Raw genomic sequence first — 19,811 nt, 5'->3', positions numbered from 1 at the left:
TCTCTGTCCTTGTATACATTCCACTCATTCTACCCATCCTACCTCCTCCCATGCCTCATAATTCATATTCTTCTAACTTTAAAGCTTCGGTTGGCCTATGGCCCTTCTCCTTAGCCCCCACCCCAAATCGCTTCCCTTCTATATCAAGTCTTGCTGCTAACTTGCCTGTTTCTTGTGAGTCATATTACTGTGAAAGGCAAAAAAACTAAAAATAGAACTACTGTGTGATCCCAAAATCCTACTTCTGGGTTTATACCCCAAAGAACTAAAAGCAGGGTCTCAGAGAGATACCTGCCCACCATGCTCATAGCAGCATCATTGCAATAGTTGAGAGGTAGAAGCAACCTGAGTGTCCACTGCCAGATGGATGGATGAACATAATGTGGTATACACATACAATGGAATATGATTTAGCCTTTTTAAGGAAAGAGATCCTGACAGGAAGGAAATCCTGTCACCTGCTATGACCTGGATGAACCTTGAAGACATTGTGATGCATGAAATGTGCTACTCACAAAAAGATGAATACTGTATGAGTTCTCTTATATGAGGTATTGAAGGTGTCAAATTCAGAGAGAGAAGGCAGACCGGTGGTTACCAAGGCTGGTGGGGAGAGAAACGAGGAGTTGTTTCATGGACATAGATTTTCAGTTTTGAAAGATGAAAATGTTCTGGAGATCTATTATACAACAATGTGAATATGTTTAACACTACTAAACTCCACACTTAAAAATGTTAAGATAGCAAACTTTATGTTCTTTTTAAAATCACAATTAATTTTTTTTCTAAGAGAAGAAATTTTGTTTGTTCAGATAATCTTTTGGAAGCAAACTACAGAAGTATAGGTCAATGGCAAGCCTATGGACTGATTGCTGGTGTATTTATTCGACAACTTTTTATTAAATGCCTACTGTTTCCAACACTGTGCTAGGTTCTCAGCCAGGTGCCCACTCCTGGCCTGTTTGGCTAGTCATGCTAGGTGGGCTTTCCTTATAAAACAGGGGTTGATAACCTAAATTTTCACATTTGTAAATGCGTATTTCTATTGTATTACATCCTGCTATAGTGCTAAATAAAGGCTTTTTCTAATTTTGCTTTTTATTCTTTGCTGTTACTTCAGTCACTCTGCCTAAAAAAAAAAAAAAAAAAAAAAAAAAAAAAAAAAGAATAGAGTTTTTCCATAACCTCTGTGAAAGAGCACTTGAAAAAAAAAGGAACCTTAGGAGTTCCTGTCATGGTTCAGCGGAAACGCATCTGACTAGAAACCATGAGGTTGCGGATTAAATCCCTGGCCTTGCTCAGTGGGTTAAGGATCTGACATTGCTGTGAGCTGTGGTGTAGGTTGAAGACGAGGCTTGGATCCTGAGTTGCTATGGCTGTGGCATAGGCCAGCAGCTACAGCTTCGATTAGACTCCTAGCCTGGGAACCTCCATATGCTGCAGATGCAGCCCTAAAAAGCAAAAGAAAATAAAAGAAAAAAGCAACCATACAGCACAAGCTCCTGAAAGAAACCTCATTAACTCCACTGTTTCCTTGAAGAATACATCAGCAATACACGACCTTCTAATTCCAAGCATTATGAGACAAAATAAGAATATCCATCAGAATCTTCTAACTTGATATAAATACTATGATAGGAAAAGTTGGAATTCCTATTAAAGCCAATAACTTCATTAGTCTCAAATCCATAAATTAGAAATTATCACTCCAAAGAGTGACTAAATTGCTTGCAAGAACTATCTCAGTTCAGAACTGCATTAAATAAACTGCCTATTACAACATGTAACACGGGCTTAGGAAGGAAACTTTCCAGTCCCTATCTAACTGGATTCCTGACCATTACCAACTTCTGCGACACCACGTTCTCCTGATTTTCTTCCCATCTCTGGCAGTTCCTCTCAGCTTTTTTCATTGGCTGGTCTTTTCCTAACCAATCCTTGAATACTGGTATTTCCACAGTTGCTGCCCCGGTACACTTCAACTATACATACTCCCTTAAATGAAATCAAAACTCACACCTAAGCTTCTACTTACACATGAATGATTTCCAAATCTCAACCCCTAACCTAGATGTCTTTCCTCAGGCTCAGATCCACGCACCTGACTACCCACTGGAAAGTCCTCCACCTGAAAAGATACCAGAAATCAACCTCATGAGCTTAAGCTGTCTCTCCACCCCCACCCCCAATGTTCCTTAACTCTGAATTCTATTTCTGATTCATCGCAACATTCAATCATTTGCCAGACATGAAAAGAATTCTAGATGCCCCCTTCTACCTACGTGAACCCCTGTCCACACTCCCAGTAAACCCCAAGTAGCAATCAGTCACAAGTCCCTTTGAGTCTACTTCAAATACAACCTTTCTTCTTGAACCCAACTGCCACAGCCTTAGTTAAATCCTCATAATTTTTACTCAGATACTACACATCTGGTCTTCACCATCATTCCCAAGATTTAACTTTATGAATGTTTCTTTATTTAAAGCTTAAACTCCCCCAAAGTCTGACAGCAAGCACAATCTGACTTTCTTTGCCTATTATTTTCACTGGAACAATTACATACTTATTTATTGTAAGAATGCAACTCCTTATGTACAGTGCTGAATGAATAAGCACTTCTCCAGTATTTCTTGCTGCTTCCTCACACCTACCCAGTTTCCAGGCACACTAAATTATCAGCAGTTCTGCCATTATGCCATAGCTGCACACTTCCATGCCTTTCCATATGCCATGCCATGCTCCCTTCTAGAATGCCTCCACTTTATTTTCCACCTGAGTCAGCTTTACATCTATCCTTCAGATTCAGTTGAACCATCATCTCTTTTAGAAAAGAATTTTAAACTATTATGCTCCTAATATTCTATTGTGTTCCCATACTCCATTTATGTTTTTACTGGACTATATTGTAACTTGATTTATTTGCCTGTCTCTTCCATCAGCTATGAAGTGCTTAAAGGCAGGAACAGTGACTATCTCTGCTGTATCCCCAGGACCTACCACGTGTTGCCATGCACCAGGCCCTAAATAAATATTTACTGAAGAAAGCATGAATCTGTCGTGTATGGGAATGCCAGACTACTCAAAAAATCCATAGTCTAAGTTTGTGACCAAGCAAAAAAACAAGAAATAAAATAATGTTTCTCCTTAAAACTATCTATGATATTCTACTGTGTAATATATTTTATTTTCAAAAGGAAACGTATTTTTTGCATACTAACCTCAACTCCATTCTAGAAATAAGTAATGTATATAATTGAGTATTTTTAATTGCATATGTTACTTTTAGAGAGGGATAAAAGACAACATTTCTAGTTTAAAAATCATGTGTACCACACCAAAACATTCTATGCTCATTTCAATGATGTCCTAAAGTTACTTATAAAAACTAATTTTTAAAAATATTTTCTTTTAAAATAGCTAAATTTAATAAAAAACTATTTTTCCAAAGGCTAAATAAATTAAACACTCTGTCTTATCAAACCAATTTATGTTTATAGATACTGCCTAAATCGTTCTACTTTATATCAAGTTGTTTAAAATAGGCCCCTCATAAGAAAGTAAATATAAGTCGATTTTAAGATCAATGGAGAGAGTCAGAGCCTTTGTCTGCATATCCTTTACCACACACATTAATGGAACTCAAATTATAATAGTAAATGTTATTTTAACAGAAGAGCTGACTTATTAACCACTTCTGTCAAAGTACCACATATGGACTCCCATTGTCATCCTACTGATTTAAGACACAAAGTAGAGAGCCAAAATGCTGGCCCACATGGAAGAAAAGGAAAATATCATTACAGCTCTGCTAACACTGAAGACTTGTTTCAAGCCTCCTCTTAAAAAAAAAAAAAATCACTTGGTAACAGCTTTATTATCTGAAAATAAAAACAAGGCTTAAAATTAAGTGCTCAATCTTGTGCTCTACTATTATTTCATCCTTTTGTGGCTACAAATTTCAGAAGCAAAATGCTAACAATAAACCAAAGGACAACTTGCACATATGATGAAAATATGTAAACCAGCTATAATGGAAAAAATAAAAATCATTATAAAATTTAAATAATAATAATAATAAAGAAAAAAGCTAGAAGGAAAAAATCTATTAATCTTAAGTTTTTTTCACAACCTATATAGAAATAATTTTGACAGTGTCACTGTATGTCTAATAAATGACTTTATATTTAAGAACAAAAATTTCTACAATAGTTTTTTTTAAAAGAGAAATAACTAGTTAGAAAATTGAAAAAGACTATAAGTTGTCTTGGGTTTTATCTGGAGATGTCTAAAATGTTAAAATGGGCACACTTAATATATGGGATTCTTTTGGTTCCTCATGCTAAATGACAAAAAATTTCCTTCACACATATTTTCCTTTCTGAGAGCAAAGGTAAAGAAAAAACATTAAACCAAAACATGATGCTAAAATACAAAGGATTTAAACATTTAAAAAGAAACTATGTCTTTATTTGAAAATGTCTCCGGAATAAAGCGTCCTGAACAACACAAACATGATTTCCTGCGTAAAAGTAACACAACAGAATGAAATATTCTGAAAATATAATGACACAAAACTCTGAAATGCTAAATTCTCACTTCTATATAGAAACAGTCTTTTGTGCAGAAGAGCTAAATTATAAACATCTTATAAAATAGTCTCAGTTTATTGGTTTCCGATTTGTATAGGATAGATAATTTTGAAAACAAGAAAGTGGAACAAGCAGCATAAATAAATTCAACTGTGGCACCAAAAATGTTTTAATCGGTCAAACCAAGTGATAGAATCTCGCATCCATTATACAGAAAGTCTGAACTTCACTTCCATTTTAATTGTAAGTCCCTCCTCAGGTATAAAGGTTAAAATACGCCTTCCAGAATAGTAAAGGAAGGGCCTGATCTCTTTGTAGAGATTTTTCGACAGAGGTAACAAAAATCTATATATAATATCATGCTTCATAACTGAGATGAAGGAAAACATACAATAGGAAAACAATAATTTTGGGATAAACAGGGTAACCTATTAGCTTTTCTCACCTTGAACTATAATTTTTTTAAAGTTGTTATTTCAAATCAATAATAAAGTTACAGAAAATAGGTTTTAGAATGTCTCAAGTAAACAAATCCATAATTTCTAGTAAAAAAGGAAAACCTATTAAAAACACTCAATACACACTACACCCTCCAGTGGGCAAGCAGCCATGTAAGAATATAAAAAGATTTAGTTGGATTTTCCACTCAGTTAAATCAGTCCTACAACTAATGAAATGATGGTTCTAAAAACCTTATAAAAGTTCACACTATTTTAATCACTTATCTTAGTATCTGAGTTAGAAGCAGCAAAGTTTTTTTTTTAATAATGTAGATATTATAGAGGAGTAATGTAAGAAAACAAACTCATGATCTGCTCATCTTTCCTTAAAAAACAATGTGCCATCAGATTCTTAATTTCTTTAACTTATAAAAGAAAAAAGTAAACAGAATAAATCACATATAAAGATGCATAATTAAAGATAAAGTATCCTTTATACTATGAACTGCAAAGGCAGCACTAATATTTTAAAGCAAAATCTAAAAATTATGGTTCCTTAGTGAGAACTGTGGCAGAAAAGCAGTATGTTCATTAAGTTTTTCAGGAAAACAACTCACATTATCACCTGGTAACATTTAGTATTACTGGTCTCATGAGGCTATGTGGTCACTACAGAGAAATATAAACACACTTAGAATAAAATTAAGAGACTATTTAAAAGCGCCCTTATGCTATGGCTAATGTTTCAGGACTGAGATGATATAGTAGAAGCAAAGACTAGATTAAAAATATTCCACAATGGTCCAAATATCATTTGTAAAGTTTGTATATTTACAAAATACAAGCATATTTAATACATAAATCTAGAAATCAGGTATGAAGATACACAGTTCCCAAAATGCATTAAAAAATTTTTGACTACTCCAGTTAAAACTAATACAACTAAGACTCCTTGAGGTCTTCAACTTATCACCAGGCTATGAGACCAGCAATTAAAGGACAATAGTGACATCTGGTGGACATTACAAATGTATGCCACACACATATCTTGGATAGAGATTTCATTTCTAGTGTGTCACATATTTCAACCTGTCTGAAGAATTATATGAAAATTTTTAGTTTTAAATCAAAACAAGATGATTCTGCTCCCAAAAGACTTCTCAATATTAGTGACCCAATCATGTGATAAATATACAATTTTTAACAAATAAAGTATAAGAAATAAATCTCTCAAGTCTTTAAAGCACTAAGCACTAATTAGATATATCAAATAATGACTAAAAGATCTAGCAAGTAGTCCAATATTATTATGATAATAAAAATAACTTTAAAAATTCTGAATAAAAGAAGAGGAAAATGAAAAAAAATTAAATGAAGAAAATTAAGAGCTGATCTATTTTCAAATTTATTCAAATATAAAAAATAGATATTAACCAGTATGGTCTGTCAGACATAATAAGAAATGTTTTTAAACTAAAAGAAGATCATGTGATTTATGATAATTTTTCAAAACTAAATTATTTATCAAGAAAATTTATAGCATTATTCTTTAAAAGTAAAGATAATTGCCTGGAGGCAAACCAGGTAATCATCTCAAAAAGTGACAAACTTAATTAACTGGAAGGACAAAAAAGCAAGCAAACAACAAGAAATACCTGTGGACAATCTCCTTACTTATTATTTGTTAATACATAAGCAAATTTCATATGAGAACACTGCACTTATTGAGTAAATGATGAAAGTATGTGTGATTTTTATTAAGTATTTTATTACTATTTCATGGAAGAAATATAAACACAGATATGGGATCTAAATATAAACACTAAGTCAAGGAAGAGTCCAGGCCACAAAGTAATTGGAAGTCTTTCAAAAATTAAAGGTCCTTTCCAGAGCTCTCAGAACCACCTAATTTAAAAGTTTTTAATGACTATTCGAGTGTAATGATTTTCTGAAAAGAAAAAACGCTAAGGGCCAGAACTTTCCAAGTACACATTTCAAAATCGTTTAAGATATTTCGGAAATGCAAATATTTGGGAATTAATAAAATTCAAGTCACAAAAGCACTGTTCTATTGGCTTCAAAAAGTTAGAAGGATAAACAAATTGTGACATATTCAGACAATGGGTTACAACTCCAAAATCAAAAAGAATGTGGTACTGACATATGTATCAACATAGATGATTCTCAAAAAAACTGGCTAAGTGAAAGAAGCCCTTCATAAAAGTATATGCTGTATGATTCCATTTTTATGCCATTCTAGAATAGGCAAAACTGATCTATGGAATGAATGAATAAATAAACAAAATCACAATAACTGTTATCTCCAAGGCTAGGATAGAGACGGAAATTGGGACTGGGTCTGAGAGAATTTTCTGGGGCAACAGAAATGTTCTATATCTCAACCGGAGCTGGGGCTATACAAATGTATGCATTTGTCAAAACTCACCAAAAATATACTTAAGATTTGTGCAAAATATATATAAATATTACCTTAAAAAATGAACCTTAAGCAAATATTAATAACTCTAGTATCATTGACCATGCTAAAGAATTTGGGGTGATATATACAAATATCTGCAACTTGTTTTGAAATGGACAGATTATAACACAGCAAATAGGGCAAAACATTAATAACTGTAGGATCCAGGATGTGAGTATGCTGGGGTTCACTACTCAAATCTTCCAGCTTTTCTATATGTCTAAAAAAATGTCCATAATAAAATGTTGGGAAAATATAAAAGATTACAATCAGAATTCAAAAGAAAATTAAAAATATAAAAAATGTAAAATGTTTCTTAAATATTAATAATTTTCCTTTTATATATTAACATTTTAATCTGCTTAGTATCAAAAGTGACCATCTTCTAAAGAGCAAGCACTATGGACAAACACTTAAAAAAATTTTAAAGACATACCCGAATTTCTTGAAGATTGTGAAAATTATTTCCTACTCTGACCGAGATCTTGCTTGGAGTGTAGCTTTCATCAGATTTGTAGTCCGCATAAATACACAATGTCTTCACTGTTGTTTTTCTTCTAAAAGCAATAAAGTAAAAACAACATGCCTTTTATCATATGGAAAGATTGTATCCAAAATATATTATCTTCTGATTTTAAAATCATAGTTTGCTACAATGACTATTTGAATCAATAATTGCCATTTCCTTTCATTTTAACAATGAAAATGAAGGACATATGAGAAAAATAGATATACATGCGACTACAGACATCTCTTATCTAGAACATGGTCAAGAACCAGACATGAGCAAAGAAGGAACAGTTAAGCCAAAACAGGTACCTTAGAGTATAAACATTAAGGGTTTCACTTCTCCTCATTTGTATTTTAGACAAACTAAGTATTCTAACAAGCTTGGTTTCCTTTACTAGTTAATAGCCAATTACTTAATTTCCTATGTTAATACTTGAAAATAACTAGCTAAGTGAGAAATTACATATAATAAAGGGAAAATGCTTTAAAAAAATAGAAAGTATAATTTTATTACTTAATGCAATATGTATATTTTAAAATACACCTATCTTGGAAAAATAAGCAAAGCCTACATAACCAAAATTAATCTCAGAAAACAAGTGGGAAAATACATGAAAATATGCTCAATTTCTAATAATCAAAAAAATACGGATTAAAACACATAGACATTAGTTTCTTATCATTATTGGGACATGATGAAAAAACTGCTAATACCCAAATTTGATTACAAAAAGATACTGTCATAGCCATTTAGTAGATACAAAGCCTTTGACTTTCAAATTCAACTTCTAAGAATTCATTAAAAGACAATAATAACAAAACCACTCCAAAACCAGATGAAGAAAAATGTTTATTGTCCTGCAGTTAAATTATAAACAACCTAAATATCCACCTCAGTGAGGAAATCAGTGAGACAAATTACAATATACCCATTCAATGAGACACTATGCAACTACTTAAGATACACATAGATTTATAGTTACAGTAGTGGGGGGGGACACATTATAAAACAGTATAAAAAAGATCACATTTTGAGAAAAACAAAATTTTTTTTAAGTCATATAAACCTATATATATGTATAGAAAAAGACCTAGATAGAATCATGTTAAAACAGTATTGTGACGGAGTGGGACTCTGAGAGATCCTGAGATCCTTATTCATAAAGATTTCTACATTTGCTAATTAATGTTTTAAAATAAGCATGTATTACTTTGGTCATCAGGGAAAGAATTTAGAAAATTTTAACATCAAACTAAAAAACCATTAAGAAGTCTATTTAAACTCGCTTTAAAAGTTAAGATCTGGTAAAAACTGGCACTAACTTAATAACAATGAGCTCCCTGAACACAAGTAGCCTGTGTCAAAAGTCAGCCTATAAAAACAGCAGGGGATCTGTAGTTCTTAGTGAAGGAACCAAAGTTCTGTAGCCCAAGCTTTTCATCAGAAAGGAATGGGGAAAGTTAAAGACTTTTCCCTCAAATAATAAAGACAGATGAAGATGTAAAACGCTAAATACTCAGGAACTGCTGACAGGATAAATACCATTACCACGTTTTCAAGAGAGGTCAACAGTATCAAACCGACATCATTTTCTTTCTGCTGGGCCTGGAAGGAGACAGCAGAGGAAGTACAGGAAGAAGGAGAAATTTTGAAGGGTGTACAAAAGACTTTTCCCTGATGCACCAGCCACAAACTGGCAGTGAAAGGTCTTTCTTATCATGGAGAGATCAAAGATCACAAAGATTACTCTTAAGGACTTTTTCTCTTTTTTTTAACCAAAAGCAGATCTAAAGGACCAAGCCTTTTGCTCAGAATCGTTTTCTCTCTGAATAATTAAATTCAGGATAACTTTGTCACTAGAACCTAAAAGATAATCAAGGTTAGGTTGGAAAGGCAAAGAATAATAACACTAATGATTACAAACACAAGAGCAACAGCAGCAAGTAGCAAGTGAATAAGTGAATTCTCTGTGTCTAGCCCAGAAGCAATGCTTTATCTGTTTTATCTCATTTAGTCCTCAGTCTTGTAGTATAGGAACTATTATCACCTCCAGTTTAGTGATTTAAAAAAAAAAAGGGGGGGGGGACACTCAGGTTAATAACTGGCTTAAGGTCACAAAACTAGGAGGTGGGCACAGTCAGAGTTCATGTGTCTGTGGTCTCATGATCTCATTAACTGCTATCATCTTCCTATTACTTACTTACTAAGCTTATTCAACACTGTCAATGACACCATTTTACTGTAATATGCAGATGTTTGCAATTCTTCAAATTTGTTCTACATCATGGGTTCTTACCCTCAGTCCTATAAAGCCTCAGGAATCACATGTATAATTTATGCTATATACACAGTTTCATTAGATTAGCAAAAGAAACTGTGACCTTACCAGAAATTAAAAACTTGCTCTAAAAGGTACCCATAAAGCCTTTAGAAATTATTTATCAATTTATCTCATGGTAGATAAAAAAATAATATTGCATAGATAATCACACTGTCAAATGGCAATGCACATGGGAAGAGTACAGGCATGGGTCATGAGACATAATGGCAGCTACTTAAATTGTCAAATCATCATTATAATAGTACTCACCACACCTGACTACTTACCATACGCCAGGCATCATGCTAACCTCTTAAGACAAAGTACTGTGAGAAGGGGAGAAGGAGGAAGGTGGTACTTCCATTTCTGATGACATAAGTAACACTCCCAGACTTCTTCTATCCCTCATCCACTACTCTTCTGTTGAGAAAGAACTGCTGGCAGGAAGCAAACATTTGCTTTGTTCCTTCATGCCACACATTTAATAGGTTTAGCACTTTCATAACTGGATGGGAAAGTCTGTTTAATTTTAGGGTTTACTATTAGAGACACTCTTGACTGCAGATATAGATCAATGTCTAAAACATCAGCTTTGTCCATTTCATAGGAGTGATATTTTGGTCTCCTCCTGCTGACTCAAATAATTTCTCAACTGATTTGTAACTCATGAAACTGCAATAGAAGACATTAGTGACAAATATTCTAGTTGCCAACCTAACAGCCTCTTTTCCCTTCTTTCTTCATAACATCCAGCTAAAAGACTGTATCCTCTGGCTTCCCTTAAAGCTAGGTATGACATGTGACTAAGATATGGTAAGATTTTTTTTTTTTTTCCCTTTTCTTGGCTGCACCTGAGGCACATGGAAGTTCCAGGGCTAGAGGTTGAATCAAAGCCACAGTTGCAGACCTACACCTCAGCCATAGCAAGGCCTGATCTGAGCCACATCTGTGACCTAGACCATAGCTTGTGGCAACACTGAATCTTTAGCCACTGAGCAAGGCCAGATAGCGAACCCGCATCCTCACAGAGACAACGTCAGGTTCTTAACCCACTAAGCCACAATGGGAACTCCTGTAAAGAACCTCTTTAAAAGGAAGACATGGAGTTCCCATCATGGCTCAGTGGTTAACGAACCCAACTAGTATCCATGAGGACAGAGGTTCAATCCCTGGCCTCACTCAGTGGGTTAAGGATCCGTCGTTGCTGTGAGCTATTGTGTAGATCACAGATGTGGCTCGGATCTGGAATTGCTGTGGCTGTTGTATAGGTGGGCAGCTACAGCTCCAATTCGACTCCTAGCCTGGGAATCTCTAAACACCACAGGCGCAGCCCTAAAAAGACAAAAAACAAAAATGAAAAAACTAGAGTATCAAACAACACACATGAAACATCTGACTGCAGACACTGAACTACAGGCAGGACAACCTTATCTATTACCCCTGTGAGAAAGGAAATGAATGAGGTGAGTCCTATGAACAACTGGGCTTTCTAACTGATGGCCATTTCTGCACTGCAATGCAGGGAAGGAAGAGCTTAACAGAATCTCAAAGTCTCACTGAACTGAAGAAGGAGTTATACTGAGAAAAAAACTACAGCAATCTGCAGACTCAGTCTTCTTGAGTCTTTGAATACCACTCTGCACAGGCACAGGGTGAAACTCCACAAAGACATGCAAAAAACAGCTGCTGGGGGAAGAACAATTACTGAGAAGCAGTAAGCCAAACAATTGCCAGAGGTCACACAGAGTAGGCAATCATTAGAGCTTCCAAAAACCAAAGAGGAGAGTCCAAATATCTCCTCAAATGTCTAGGACATTCATTTGAGATCCCCAAAGGATCAAGCCTTAGTATTCCATGAGGCTAATCTTGTCCAAGAGAACAGTGATCTGGGGATCTGGGAGTGGGGGCGGGGGGGGGGGGGCGGCGATCTCAAGATTCTTTCAGGGGATCAGCAACATTACAACTATTTTCCTAATAATGTAAAGCTGTTATTTACCTTTTTTCAGCATCATTATCTTATGAGTATACAGTGGCATTTTCCAGCTGCAATCTGACATGGGATATTATAAAAGATTTAATGAAGAACCATAATTGAGACCGGCTATCTTCTCTTTTCCTTTATTTTCTTAAATTTATTTTTTTTGGCCACTCCCACGGCATGTGGAAGTTCCTGTGGGCCAAGGATCAAACCCACGCCACGTCAGTGACCCAAGCTGCTGCAGTGACAATGCCAGATCCTTAACCCACTGAGCCACCAGGGAACTCCCAGCTGTTTTCCCATAAGCCAGACACTAAAGAGATTCACAAAAAAAGTAAAACAGTAACACCCTTCTTACTATTTTTTTTGTTTTGGAAGAAAGAGTTATTTTTCATTTAAAATTGTCATTTATATTAAAATAGGTTAATTATTATTTAATTCTAGATGAACAAATTGATACTTTGAATTCCTCAGCTATAATTTCTAATATGATAAATACTGAAAGGATATAGGAGTTCCCGTCATGGCTCAGTGGTTAACGAATCCAACTAGGAACCATGAGATTGCGGGTTCAATCCCTGGCCTTGCTCAGTGGTTAAGGATCCAGCATTGCTGTGAGCTATGGTGTAGGTTGCAGACGCGGCTTGGATCCCACATTGCTGTGGCTCTGGCGTAGGTTGGCAGCTACAGCTCCAATTCGACCCCTACCCTGAGAACCTCCATATGCCGTGGGAGCAGCCCAAGAAATGGCAAAAAGACACACACACACACACCACACACACACACACACACACACACACACACACACAAATACTGAAAGGATATAAAAAAAAAAACCCAAAAGGTCTTTACAGACTTCAATAAAATTTCAAAGTTGTACTAAAACCAAAAACTAGGAGAAGTACTACCCTAGAGCAGGGATCAGCAAACCACAGCTCAAAGGCCAAATGCGACCTACCACTTATTTTTGTACAAAAAGCAATATAAAAACAAAGCAACACCAATTTTTGTACAAAAAGTAATATAAAAACAAAGCAACACCAATTCACTTATATATTGTCCACAGCTGCTTTTGTACTACAACAACGCTGAGCAGTTGCAACAGCCTAAAACATAGTTTATAAGGCCTGAAATGTTTACTATCTACCCCATTACTCAGAATTTGTTGACTTTCACCCTCGAGTAAAATATACTCAAGACCTACAGTAAAGAACCTCAAAATAAAGCCTCAAAAAGATCAGCTTGATTCTTAAGTAATTTAACTGCCTACCAGAACAAAATCTAATCCTCTAACAACAATGAAAATTAATACTCCACATGGTAAAATTTATTACAGCCAGCATCTAATCAAAAACTACTACAAAGAATCAGAAAAACATGACCCAAAACGAGGAAAAAAATCAGTCAATTAAAACAGATATGGAAAAGACAGAGATGATAGCATTAAAAATAATAACTTCAAAAGAGAAAATATAAATATATACCTATAATGTTTAACAAATCATCTCAAAACTTACTGGGTTAAAAAATAATCATTATTTTATGAATCTGGAATTTGGACAGAGCTCAAAAGTGATGGCTCCACGAAGCATCAGGTGTGATGATTTGACCTAGGATCTGAAGGATCTGCTTCCAAGATGGCTCACTAATACAACTGGCAACTTGGTGCTGGTTGTCAGCTGGGAGCCTAGCTAAGGACTTTGTTTTTGATTCATTTTTTAATAGGTTTCTCCATTTGATGTGGGTTTTCTCATAAGCATGGTAGATGGGTACTGAGGGAGTCAATCACATAAAAGAGTGACAACAAGGCAGAAATCACGTTTCATAATCAAGCCTTAGAAATAACAGTATCGTAACATCCATTTCTCTATTAGACAAGAAATCCACAAAGGCCTGACCGGTTTCAAGAGGGACACGTAGATTCCATCTCTTGATAAGGTAGTAACAAAGTTGAAGAAGAGCATATGCAACAGGAAACAATGTAAACATACTAGAAAAAATAGTTTGTCATAAATGTATTGAACGAATGAAAAGAAATTATGAACACAATGAAGAGAAATAAAAGATATTTTAAATGAAATTTTTGGACATTAAAAAGAAATCTGAAATAAATTTACTGTATGGGATGAACAGTAGTTTAAACATGGCAGAAGACAGTGAACATAATGATACAGCTATAGAAACTCTCTACAACAGAGTATAGAAAAGAAAAGGCTTTCATTCCTCACTAAAATAAATGGAGTATCAGTAGTCTGTGGGACAGTATAAAGCAGACCTAATATATAATTGGAGTCCCAGGGTAAAAGGGGGTAGTAGATAGAAAGCATCTGAAATAACATGGTCAAAAAAAATTATATACCCACAGATTCAAAAAGGTCAATGAACTACAAGAAAGATGGGAACAAAGAAATTCACACCAAGATAGATCATAATTAAGCTTCTTAAAAAAAAAAAGTGTCGGAGTTCCCGTCGTGGCGCAGTGGTTAACGAATCCGACTAGGAACCATGAGGTTGTGGGTTCGGTCCCTGCCCTTGCTCAGTGGATTTGGGATCCGGCATTGCCGTGAGCTGTGGTGTAGGTTGCAGACGCGGCTCAGATCCTGCGTTGCTGTGGCTCTGGCATAGGCCGGTGGCTACAGCGCTGATTAAACCCCTAGCCTGGGAACCTCCATATGCCCCGGGAAGCAGCCCTAGAAAAGGTAAAGACAAAAAAGAAAAAAAAAAAGGCAGTGGTGAGTTGGGAGTTTCCTTATGGCACAATGGATTCAATCCCACTGATCCCTGGCTCAGGAACTTCCACACGCTGTGGCATAGCCCAAAAAAATAGCAGTGGCAGGGTGATGAAGGGAAATACATTATACATAGAGAAACAAAGATAAGAATAATAGGAATTAAGAATGGCTATCAAGAGTAATACAAATTACTGTAAAAAGGAACTAGAAACCATAAGGAGGAGCCAAGAAAAATCAGAAATTCCTTTGCCCAAAAAAAAAAAAAAAAAAAAAAAAAAAAGCTGAGCTAAAGGCAATAAATAACAGAATGAATAATGCAGAGGCATAAATAAATGACTTGGAAGACAGAGTAGTGGAAATCACCCAAACAGGACAGCAGACAGAAAGCCAAATGAAAAAAAAAAAAAAAAATGAAAGCAATGTAAGAGGTCTATGGGATAATGTAAAGCAGGCCAATCTACACATAATAGGGATTCCAAAGGAGAAGAAAAAAAAAGGGGGGGGGGATTGAAAGTATATTTGAAGAAATATGGCTGAAAACCTTCCAAATCTAAAGCAAACAAATATCAAGATACAGGAGCACAGAAGGCCCTAAGCAAGTTGAACCCAAACAGACCCACACCTAGACATTTTATAATACAATGGCAACAGTTAAAGATAAGGAGAGGATTCTAAAGGCAACAAGAGAAAAACAGAGTTAATTACAAGGGAACCCCCCCCAAGGCTATCAGCTGATTTCTCTACAGAAATGCTGCAGGCCAGAAGACAGTGGCAAAGGTTCAAAGTTCTAAAAGGGGAAAAATCTGCAACCTAGAATACTCTACTCAGCAAGAATATTATTTAAAATAGAAGGAGAAATAAATAATATCTTAAAAAGGCAAAAATGAAAAGAATTCAGCAATACTAGACCATTCTTAAACAAATATTGAAAGGTCTCCTCTAAATAGGAAAGAAATAAGATACAGGATGGAGGAAATCACAATTGGAAAGAAATTACCAAAATAAACCAGTGTACAGATCAAAAAGAAAAAAAAAAAAACCTATTTGTGAAAGCATTGAGAAACACAGGAATAGCAAAAAGATAAACATGAAGATGAAAAAAAGGATATCAAAGCCATAAAATTTGGGGAAGGAGAGTTAGAAAATTGAGACTATTCTTTAGAATGTGTTTGAGCCTATATGACTAGCAGGCTAAGACAAGCAGATAAAGGAAGGGATTAACATATTTGAAAAACAGGGCAACCATAAATCAAAACCAAACAATACACTCACAAAAACCAAAATGAAGAGGACACAAGCATAAACGGAAATCATCAAACTGCAAAAAGAAAAAGGAACAAAGAAACAGAATAGATCGGAAAACATGGAGTTCCCGTCATGGCACATCGGAAATGAATATGACTAGGAACCAGGACGTTGCAAGTTCGATCCCTGGCCTCATTAAGTAAATTAAGAATCCGGCATTGCCATGAGCTGTGGTACAGGTCGCAGATGTGGCTCAGATCCTGCGTTGCTGTGGCTCTGGTGTAGGCCAACAGCTGTAGCTTTGATTCGCCCCCTAGACTGGGAAACTCCATATGCCATGGGTGGACTCTAAAAAGCAAATAAATAAATAAACAAACAAACAAACAAACTGGAAAACAAGGTATAAAATGACAATAAATATATATGTACCGATAATTACCTTAAACATCATTGGACTAAATGCTCTGATCAAAAAACATAGAGTGGCAGACTCAGTAAAAAAAAAAAAAAAAAGGAATTCCCATTGTGGAGCAGTGCCTGGGAACTTCCATATGCCATAGGTGAGGATCTAAAAGACAAAAAAAAAATTATCTTTAAATAAATTAAAAAAGGACTTCATCAAAATTAAAAACTTTTACAAACAAGCACCCATAGCATGGGAAAAAATATTTGGAAATCATATATCTGAGAAGTGACTAATATCCAAAATATATATAGAACTCCTAAAAATCAACAACAAAAAAATCAAAAGCCCAATTCAAAAATAGGCAAAGGACTTGAATAGACATTTCTCCAAAAAATATATCAAATGACCAATAAACACGTGAAAAGAAGCTCAATATCACTAATCATCAGAGAAATGCAAATCAAAACCTTAAAGAGATAACAGTTCACACCATTAGAATGGCTATTATCAAACAAATAGTATACAGATATTGGTATGGATATGGAGAAATCAGAACTTTTGTATATTGCTGGGGAATGTAAAATGAAGTATAGTCGCTATGGGAAATAATATGGCAGTAACTCAAAAAATTAAACATAGAATCACCATTTGATCTAGCAATTCCACTTCTGGGAACATACACAAAAGAGCTGAAAGCCATGACTCAAATAGATATTTGTCCTTGATGTTCACTGCAGCATTATTCATAATAGCCATATTATGGTGGAAAGAAACCAAATGTCCATCAATAAACAAAATGTGGTATATACAATGGAATATTATTCAGGCTTAAAAAGGAATGAAATTCTGATACATGCTACAACATGGCTGGGCAATGAAACCATTATGCTAAGTTAAGCAGGACAGGAAAGGACAAATACTATATAATTCCTCTTCTATGAGAATCCTAGAGAAAGTTACTTAATTTATGTTTCTGCTTCTAAGACTGCAAATACAGATTAAGACAGCTGTAAAGCTTAAATGAAATAAATAAGGCATTAGCAAAATATCTGGTATTTAAAGTCTTAAAAATATATTAGCTGTATACATATTTAATGTCCTAGGACAGGAGTTAGCATACTACAGTTCACAGCCTACCACCTACCTGTACCTGATTTAATAAAGATAAACTTTAATCAGAACAGATAAATTCAACCTTTACGCATTACCTACAGCTGCTTTCATGCTATAATGGCATTAATGAGTAGTTGTAACAGAGGCCAGATAGCACACAAGGCCTAAAATATTTATTATTGGACTTTTTCACAAGAAATGTGAAAAACAATAAAAAACAAACTAAAAATACAATGCTATAGAATATTAAAATAAATGGTATAAATGAAGTGAGATAAGCAAGTTAATTGGTTTCTATCTGTTAATTGGGTTCTTTCATCTGTCGATAAATTCAACAAAGCAATTGATAAACGTGGATGTTTCCCATTTACCCCCAAAAGTATTTCAAAACTGAAAATGTCTTTAGAGGTAATAAGTTAGAATAGACATTTTTTTCCCAAATGAAAGTACAAACATGAGAAGTTATATGAATGGTCTATATCTAAAGAACTTACTGTCATCACCCTTGGTATACTTAATGCATTAAGGCATTGCGTTGGGTCACAAGCAAAGCATATTTTTCTGAAATAAATCACTGAAAAATATATCTGAAGGAGCTCCTGTTGTGGCTCAGTGGTTAACGAATCCGACTAGGAACCAAGAGGTTGCGGGTTCAATCCCTGGCCTTGCTCAGTGGGTTAAGGATCCGGCGTTGCCCTGAGCTGTGGTGTAGGTCACAGACAAGGCTTGGATCCCTCATTGCTGTGGCTCTGGTGTAGGCCGGCAGCTACAGCTCCGACTAGACCCCTAGCCTGGGAATCTCCATATGCTGCAAGAATGGCCCTAGAAATGGCAAAAAGACCAAAAAAAAAATATATATATATATATATATATATATATATATACATGTATATACACACACACACACATATCTGAGGAGTTCCCATATTGGCTCAGCGGAAACAAATCTGACTAGTATCCATGAGGACACAGGTTCAATCCCTAGCCTCGCTCAGAGGATTAAGGATCCGGAATTGCTGTGAGCTGTGGTGTAGGTCGCAGATGTGGCTCGGATCCGGCGTTGCTGTGGCTCTGGCGTATGCCAGTGGCTATAGCTCCAATTAGACCCGTAGCCTGGGAACCTCCATATGCCAAGGGAGCAGCTCAAGAAAAAGGCAAAAAGACAAAAAGAAAAAAAGAGTTAAGTGCACTTCACTATATTTTCTATATTTCTTCAAGTCTTACATAAATAAAATTGATTTCTTTCCCAATTATAACCTATACCAATTGAAAAATTCAAAAAGGTATTACCTGAATTGGATGTTCACTAAATGAGGCTGGGAGCCATCTGATTGCCAATACGTTTCCAGATTGTCGTCTCGTAATTGATCCACTCCAAATCCTAAAAACACAAGTGGTAATAAATTCGCATTAAAAAAAAAAGAGCCAAATATTCAAAATATTCAATTACCATATATATTTGTCCAGAAAGCTTGATAAAGTAGATGGTCAGTACTGCGAATTTTTTAATTAACCAAAACTCTTCTATCCTTTTAACCAGACCTCAGTTCTCAGGGGCATAAAAACTTAATGAAGAGAAATGTCTATTAAATAGTGTTAGGAGACCAGAAGGGGCAGCTCTCACACCCTCATACCAGAGCCCAAGAGGAAGAAGAATGACTCTTCTTTCCCGGCAAGTCCTCAGACAATGAAACGCTGTGGCCTCTTTGTTTACTGCAACCCACTCAACTTCTTTATCCCCTCAATAAATGGGCGCCACGTCCCTTCAGTGCAGGAACTTGAACATGACTTGCCATAGTTGCAGACCCCAAACTGCAATTCTCTGCTGATCCCAAGTAAACCCATCTTTGCTGGAGGAATACCTGAGAGATTATTTCAGATTAACATGCTGGTAGCCTGTACAGGGACCAGAGAAGATCTCCAATGGTTCCGGGGCTGGTGAGCAAACAGGTGCAGTACCCACCCCATCACTCAACGCTTTCTTGCTGACTCTAGAA

The 19,811-nt window shown here is 35.4% G+C and overlaps 1 protein-coding gene across 6 annotated transcripts in view; it reads right to left on the bottom strand.

The window, feature by feature from the left end:
- ANAPC10 (anaphase promoting complex subunit 10) overlaps window positions 1–19,811 on the bottom strand; it is a 144,354-nt gene that overhangs the window by 114,564 nt on the left and 9,979 nt on the right. For 5 of the 6 annotated variants that reach the window (XR_002346353.1, XR_304982.3, XM_021100318.1 and 2 more), the window contains 2 exon segments: window positions 19,105–19,195; window positions 7,946–8,066 (listed from right to left, as the gene is read on the bottom strand). Coding sequence is in view for 4 of the 6 variants with exons in the window: in XM_021100318.1 (XP_020955977.1) it covers window positions 7,946–8,066; window positions 19,105–19,195 (212 nt within the window). In the remaining 2 variants the exon portion in view is untranslated. 6 annotated transcript variants of the gene reach the window in all.

This window comes from Sus scrofa, chromosome 8, assembly GCF_000003025.6.
Source record: "Sus scrofa isolate TJ Tabasco breed Duroc chromosome 8, Sscrofa11.1, whole genome shotgun sequence".
In the NCBI taxonomy this organism is placed as follows: Eukaryota; Metazoa; Chordata; class Mammalia; order Artiodactyla; family Suidae; genus Sus; species Sus scrofa.
The sequence above is the reverse complement of the archived record's forward strand: the minus strand, read 5'-3'. Positions and strand labels throughout refer to the sequence as shown.